Below are 7,623 nucleotides of genomic sequence, written 5' to 3'. Positions count from 1 at the left end.
CAACACCCCTCCAGGTTTCTTACACCTTACCCATCCTCATCTACTCCTTGATCCAGTAACAATGGCCTCCTCAAATAAAACACTATTTCTCAACTCTGGGAATTTTCCACTGGTTGTACCCCATGCAAGGAATGCTCTCCCTCTTCTATGCCTCTTGGCTTCCCAGCTAAAATACCCACTTATAGAGGAATCCTTTCCTGATCTCACCTAATTTTAGTGCTTTCTCTCTGTAGATTGTTTTTCTTATCCTGTGCGCAGTTTGTTTATATAGCTATTGAGTGTTGTCTCCCCCTTCAGACTGTGACCTCCTCAAGGACAGCACCTTTCTTTGTACCACCAACACTCAGCACAGTGCCTGGCACAAAGCAGGTATTTAATAAATGACATGCTAGGCATACTATACTTTACTCTCCCAGTCCAGTCAGGTAAAAGAAAGAGTCAATAACAATCATTAAGCATCTACTATGTGCCAGGAAGACAGTAATTTAACTTTCTAAGAATAAATTTACTTTTTCAATATTTACTTTCTTCTTTTGATATTCGAATTGTATTGCTCACAAAGTCTACCAGTTTATCTTGTGATCAGCACATGCTACATAGCAACTAAGTGGATCAGACTTTACAGGACACATGGACCATGCTCCTATCAGGCACACAGGAGAACATCTAATATACTAGGAGGAAAAAAATCCAGAAGAATCTTGAAAACATATTGTAATCTCTTTTCATAATGCTACTTCTCTGCAGCATCCCGTAAGTAGTCATTGGGCATTTTACCTTGCATTTTAGATGATTAGTATTATGATACTAAAGGCAATTCTACCTTCAAACCTTGCTTGTAAAATATTCCCAATTATTTTATTGCTGGCAGAGTGTGTGTGTGTGTGTGTGTGTGTGTGTGTGTGTGTGTGTGTGTGTGTATGCATCCATGGGAAGCTTTTTGAGGGCAGAGACTGTTTCCTGTTTCACTTCTGTCTTACAGCTCCAATGCTTTAGTACAGTGCCTGGAACATTATAATTGTTTGAGAAATCCTTGTTGCTTGATTGAAGTATGGCTTCTTGATGAAAAGAAAGTGACTGGATAGGTTTGCCTGAAATTACAATTCTCATGTCATAATTTTTGTTATCTATAGAATATAATGAAATTTTGCAACTAAGAATATTTTTTGGCCACCACGACTAATCTCTTAAACAATTTAATGTTTTTGTAATGCAAATTAATTAAAATAATTATTCATCACAAATTAAAGAGGGGAAAAGTAAAGTTTCTATATGTTTTATGGTAGCATCCATTTCCAAAAGGATAAAAATTTCCATGTTCTCAGTTGAATTGAATGTTATTTTCTTCAAGAATATTCTTTTTTTCATGGAAATAATTCCGAAACCATTCTATATGCTCAACTTTTTCTTTAACAGTTAGAAATGGGTTTTTTGAGAGTCCACAAGTAACTAGTTCCATGAAATGACGAATTGGTCCTTGCTTTGGAAAATCTTCCAGGTATTTATCCAAAAATATATGTTCATGAAAATCAGCACCATCATCAATACCTAGAAAAAACACATATAATTTGAATGCATACACAAATATAACTCAAAAATATATTAAAAGCTCTAAGCCAACTTATTGCTCTTTCCCCCAAATAAGAAAGATTTGTTTCACAAAAGCCTTAAAATGAATACATTTCCCACATATTTTGTTTCACAAAAGCCTTAAAATGAACACATTTATATTCCATATTTGCCATATAAACTGGTCCTGTAATGAATTCTAAATTTTTTATGACTACTTTTGGGAGCAGGAAATTTTTTTTTTTACATTGTGTAATATGTTGAGACACACATGAAGATAGCACTCTCATTTAAATAAGTTATTTTAAGCTGAAAATAGATATTTTCACTGAATCTATTAAATAAATTGGTATCCTTTTGTGACAAATACACAGAAATACTCTCTCATATTAAAAATTGATCCACTAATCTATGAGATGCAGAGAAGGTGCCAACCTGCATTGTAGAAGTAGTTTCCTCATCCAAAGAGATTCTTATAACACTGAAATCACAATTCCATCCCTATTCCTAAGTCTGAGATAATCTAGGTACTGATTATTTTGGAGAGTCTAGGATAGGCAGGCAAGGAATTATTTTATCCATTGATTGGATGAGGAAGGTGAAGGGGAGGGAAAAGAGTGTATGAGAAAGTACAAGGATAAGAAAGACTAATCATTTTAGCCAAGAACGTCTCTTAAGTGAAAACACCTGTCATTTCAGGGCTGCATTGCCAAAGGAAGTAAAAAAAATAAAACAGAAATAAGAGATACACATAATAGGATGGCAGTGTCACCAAGAACTTAAACTCCAGCGTCACTCTACTACCTAAGCCATGCAAAAAAATGCATGAAGGCAAAAGTCAGTTTATAACAATAATCTCCAAACTATTTTTACATAGAGAACATCTTTGGGCACTGGATTAAATTTAGCCATCTTCATTCTGAATTATGTTTCTACTACCTTTGTGTCTACGACACAAAAAAAGATTAAGAATCTCTGCTCTTGGGGCAGCTAGGTGGCGCAGTGGATAGAGCACCGGCCCTGAAGTCAGGAGGACTTGAGTTCAAATCCGGCCTCAGACCAAACATTGACACTTACTAGCTGTGTGACCCTGGGCAAGTCACTTAACCCCAATTGCCTTTAAAAAAAAAAAAGAATCTCTGCTCTGGATTCTGTCCATGTTACCCCCATGAGTCTCTTCTAGCACTGTCTTCTAGCCCTAAATATCAAAGAACATACCAATATGGGCTCTACAATATTAAACTTCTTCCCCATTACTCCAAGAAGATGGCCTTGCATAAAATAGGTCCTCAGTAAACAGGTTGTCAAATGAATTGAGCCCATCCAAATTGGCTCATTCTGTGCCATGTAACGTGAAAGTGGGCAATGAAAAGGGAATAAGAAGTCAAAATAATTATATTTGATATAATTCAAAATAGAGAATTATTGACTTCAGGTAACATCTCATTATTTCCCCAAATGCAATTATTATTGTTTTGGTTAAAGACAATTCTGGCTTGGGCACATATTCAAGGAACAAAGCTTGTTAACTGAGTGTTGCTATATTATTCCTAAATTTACTGAACAGTCAAATCCACAATGCTTAAGAGACACAGAAAAAAAATCATCTTGGTGTACCTAGTTAATATCATCTGATAGCCTCTGAAAATGTCTAAGAAGTGTGAAGAATCATGGAAGAAACCACCACTTTGAATTTTAAAAGTTAATTTAGATGCTGCTTTAAGTGTCATAAATAGAAAAGCTTTACACACATACACCCCCCCCAACTTTCTGATACCAGAAAAAAACACATCGAGAAGTTAACTGTAAACACACAAAGTATTATTTTCATTATAATGTTCCAATGCTCACATTTGTTCAATCGTTGAACTAAAGAAAAACTTAATTTATCTCATAAAGTATAAAGACTGTTTAAGTAAAGCAACAATGGAATTTCCTTTGCCAAAGCAAAGTGTGTAAATCTTCATGGAGGTTACTAATGACAAGTGTGAAGAACATGATATCTGATAACCTTTTTTGAAAAAATAAAAATTAAAAACCAAGGACAACAAAAGGAAAACAGCTCCCTACTGTGAGAAGCCAGGTCACAGTGCAGGTTCCTCAAAATCTTCAGAAGTTCACAAATGTGTGGTGAAGAGGGAGATCAAATTCAAAAAGTTTCCATGGTTTCTTTCCTGTTTTTCCTTCAGATGTTCAAATGCTTAAGGAGCTGGAAATGAGACACCTCCTTTTCCTACACTGTGGCATCAATAACATGCAGTGTATATAGATACCTGTCACATTTTTCTTCCCTGACTGATCAAAACAGATGTTTCCCCCCCTTCTCAGAGACTAAACATTCTCACTGACTTTATCGACTTTAAGATAAATTTTTGCTAGGCATTGTAATTCAAGACTATTTGTTGAATGGAAACAGTGAAATGGAAAGAGAAATCTCATAGTTGTTATGACAATGTGCCCTGATTCACCTTCCTATAAACCATTCTTGGTAGCTATTTTGCACCAGGAAATAGTGTTGATATTTCAGATTCAAAAGTTATACTGTACAAGATAAAAAAAAATGTATAGCAATACAAGAAGTCCAGCTATCCAGAGGATATAATACAAGGCCATACATACCTAATTATACTGGAACACTACATTATCAAAATGTTGCTAACTTTGTCAGGGCTTAAAACACCCAATTTGCATAAAACTTATTAAGGTTTTAGGAATGAATAAAATCGTTTTGTTGAGAGATTTTTTTTTAACCAATTCTATTTTGTTCCGTTTTATAGTCCATGAACATGTATACAAGTATTTTAAAACATGAATAAATATATGTAACATATGAGTAATGTGTACAATAACATTGTAATATGACAAGAGAAAATTCAGCAAGACTCAAAAAAGATTCTATAACCTTTAACCTTCCTTAAAAATAAAGGAACAAGGGGCAGCTAGGTGGCACAGTGGATAAACCTCCGGCCTTGGAGTCAGGAGGGCCTGAGTTCAAATCCGACCTCAGACACATGATACTCACTAGCTGTGTGAGCTTGAGCAAGTCACTTAACCCCAACTGTTTCACCCAAAAATAAACAAATGAATAAAAATAAAAGAACAACAAAAGCTATTTCAGAGCTACCTAGCATATTTAAAATTTTCCATTCTGTTTATTATTCAATTGAAAATACACAAGTAACATTTTTAAAAAGTATTCCCATCTTAAAACAAAAATTCTATTACAGTGCTAATTAAAAATCAAAAAGCCTAAAATTCTATTTAAACTTCACAAAACCTATGTAAAGGTTTGTCATTTTTATGCAATTTGGCGACCTACCTTTTCTGACCCACTAAAGAAATTCAGTGGCTCTCTACTGAATGAAAACAACTATTCAAAAGAATATTCAGAAAATATTTGATACGTTTTAGCTGATGGCAAAACAGGATAAACAAACATACTATAGCTAGGCTATTTTCCTCTTGATTTAGGAAGCTCCAGCATCCAAGGGGAATAGAAAAAAGAAGGCACCAGATTCTTAGTTCAAGGCCTCCTGCGATTTGTTTGTGGAAACAACTTTTCTGAGAATCATGGCTTCCCACGGAAAGTTTGTATAAGACCTTTCAAATTCAGCAACGCATTCAATTTAAAAGAAAACCAACTTTCTATAGAGGAATTAATGTTTCAGATATAGGCTAATGTAGATAAGCTGAGGTACTTCTAACTCAGTGATTTTATACAGTGAAGATTTTAAAGTTCCACTAAGATCTTAAAAGCAAACTCGAAATCTGTTCTACTCTGTATAATGCATTAGAAGTGCTATACCATAATGCCTTCAGAATTTAAAAAGATGTCACTACTTAAATGGATACAATAAATTTTATTAGCACATGACATCAAGAATGGACATTTGGCACATCATTTTTCATGTTTCCTTACTAAGTGGCCAGGAATAAATGGAAATCTAAAAGTCTTATCTCAAATCTCTCTAAAAACTCATTTTAAGGTAATATGAAGGCATTTACTCAAAATAATACACATATATGGAGCTTCTACCTACTAGAATCTACCAGAAGTAGTTTCCATCTCCTAATTTAGAAAAAAAAAACATACCACCTTCATTGTTAATTGGGAACGTCCATAGTTTTCCCTCTTTCGTCCACTGGATCATCTCTTCAAAAGCATTCTGGGGAGGCTGTTGATTTACTTTGGCTAATTGTTTAGCAAATTCCACATCCCAAAGTGTTGGTGATGTCTCTGTAGTAAACAGATTATTTCAAGTAAGTGTAACCATAAAGATCTTTATCCCAAAAAGTTAAAATTGAACATTAATACTAGGTTTTTAGACTTAGGGAATTTACAAGATAAAAGTTCATAAGACTATTTCACTTATTATGTATAATTAAGAAACACTAGAAAGGTTAATGTTTTCACCTGAATGATACAACTATTTAAGCTTTCTTCTAATATGAAGAAGGTTCAACTTCCTATTTGCCAAAAAAAAAAACCCAAACAATTAAAAATGATGTCTTTTCCTATAAAGGTAGAGAACTTGTAGAATTTCATGTAAGGGTGCCTTTATAACTAAAGTGCAGTCTAACAGAAGGTGTGTTGGCTGTGGAGCCTGCCCCTTATAAGCTCTGTGACTTCAACAACTTATTTCATTTTTCCGAACTGTGCTTTTCTTTGCTATAAAAGGTAATGATAATATTGGCACTATATATTTTACAGCATAGTTGTGAGGATTAAATGAAATCATACATGTTAAATACCTTAGAAACGATAAAGTACCATAAAAATGTCAGTAGTTACTTCGTTATTATTATTTTGGCTAACAGGTTTCATTACATTTCAAAGGCTTCTTGAGGTAAAAGTAAACATTCCAGAAAAGAACAACATTTCCAAAGTCCCAGATGCCTTTTCATTCTTTTTTAAATTAATTTTTTTCTCCAAAAGATCCACCTACTCTCCCTTCTACTTCCTTCTCCCATTGAGAAAGAAAGAAAAGCAAAATCTTTCTTATACATATGTATAATCAAACAAAACAAATTCCCACATTAATGTTAGCTATTTTTAAAACTGAACTTGATCCTGTTAATAATTATCTGGTATCTGGAACATTAGACTCCATCAAAAAAAGAATTAAGGATTTCTTAGTTTTGATGACCAGTAAAGGCATCAATACAAATAATGTGATTAGTGCTATTCACAACAATTTTCAAAAAATTTCCAGTAGAAAAAGCCACTTTAATTCTTAAGACTTCAAAAGGAATCACACTGTATAAACTTTGCGTGTTTTACTACTGTAACTACAAACACATTTATTAAGCACCAGTTACTACATGACAGACACCAAAGACATAAGCACAAAAAGAGACACAATCCTCACGCATAAAGATCCTATGCTCGTCTTTTTTAATTTTTGGCTAGGCAATGGGGTTAAGTGACTTGCCCAGAGTCACACAGCTAGTAAGTGTCAAGTGTCTGAGGCCAGATTTGAACTCAGGTCCTCCTGATTCCAGAGCCAGTGCTCTATCCACTGCACTGCCTAGCTGCCCCAAGATCTTATCTTCTAATGAAGGAAAGAATAGGTACATATATATATACAGCATAAATATAGAGACTAGATACAAATGTATACAAAAAGTTAAATACCCAAGATAGTTTGGGAAGGAGGGCACGAGTAGTTTGGGAATATTAGGCAAGATTTCATGAAAAAGATGGTCCTTGAGCTGTGTCTTACAGGAAGAAAGGGTACGGAGGGCATTCCAGGCAGAGAGAACAGCTAGTAGTGTAAAGGAATAGAGCCATGAGATGCAGTTGTATGTGAAAAACAGAAAGAAGGCCTTTAAGGCCAAATCACAAAGTACAGGATGGGGGAGTAATGTCCAATGAGACTGGAAATGTAAGTTGAGTCCAAGACATACAGGCCTTTAAAAGTTAAACAGAGGGGCAGCTAGGTGGCGCAGCGGAGAGAGCACTGGCCCTGAAGTCAGGAGGGCCTGAGTTCAAATCCGGCCTCAGATCAAACACCTGACACTTACTAGCTGTGTGACCCTGGGCAAGTCACTTAA

General features: G+C 34.8%; 1 protein-coding gene across 2 annotated transcripts in view; it reads right to left on the bottom strand.

The window, feature by feature from the left end:
- Positions 1–1,180: 1,180 nt before the first annotated feature.
- MRPS31 (mitochondrial ribosomal protein S31) overlaps positions 1,181–7,623 on the bottom strand; it is a 29,323-nt gene continuing 22,880 nt past the window's right edge. Inside the window, exons 6-7 of one of the 2 annotated variants that reach the window (XM_020969983.2) lie at positions 5,666–5,806; positions 1,181–1,548 (exon numbers count right to left, since the gene is read on the bottom strand). In XM_020969983.2, the coding sequence (XP_020825642.1) occupies positions 1,322–1,548; positions 5,666–5,806 (368 nt within the window). In that variant the 3' untranslated portion in view covers positions 1,181–1,321. Of the gene's footprint in view, positions 1,549–5,662; positions 5,807–7,623 lie in introns of both variants that reach the window. The other variant, XM_020969982.2, reaches the window with a different exon arrangement.

This window comes from Phascolarctos cinereus, unplaced genomic scaffold, assembly GCF_003287225.1.
Source record: "Phascolarctos cinereus isolate Bilbo 61053 unplaced genomic scaffold, phaCin_HiC Scaffold_726;HRSCAF=1367, whole genome shotgun sequence".
Classification (NCBI taxonomy): domain Eukaryota; kingdom Metazoa; phylum Chordata; class Mammalia; order Diprotodontia; family Phascolarctidae; genus Phascolarctos; species Phascolarctos cinereus.
Note: the sequence above shows the minus strand (reverse complement) of the source record. Positions and strands in the feature narration are given on the sequence as shown.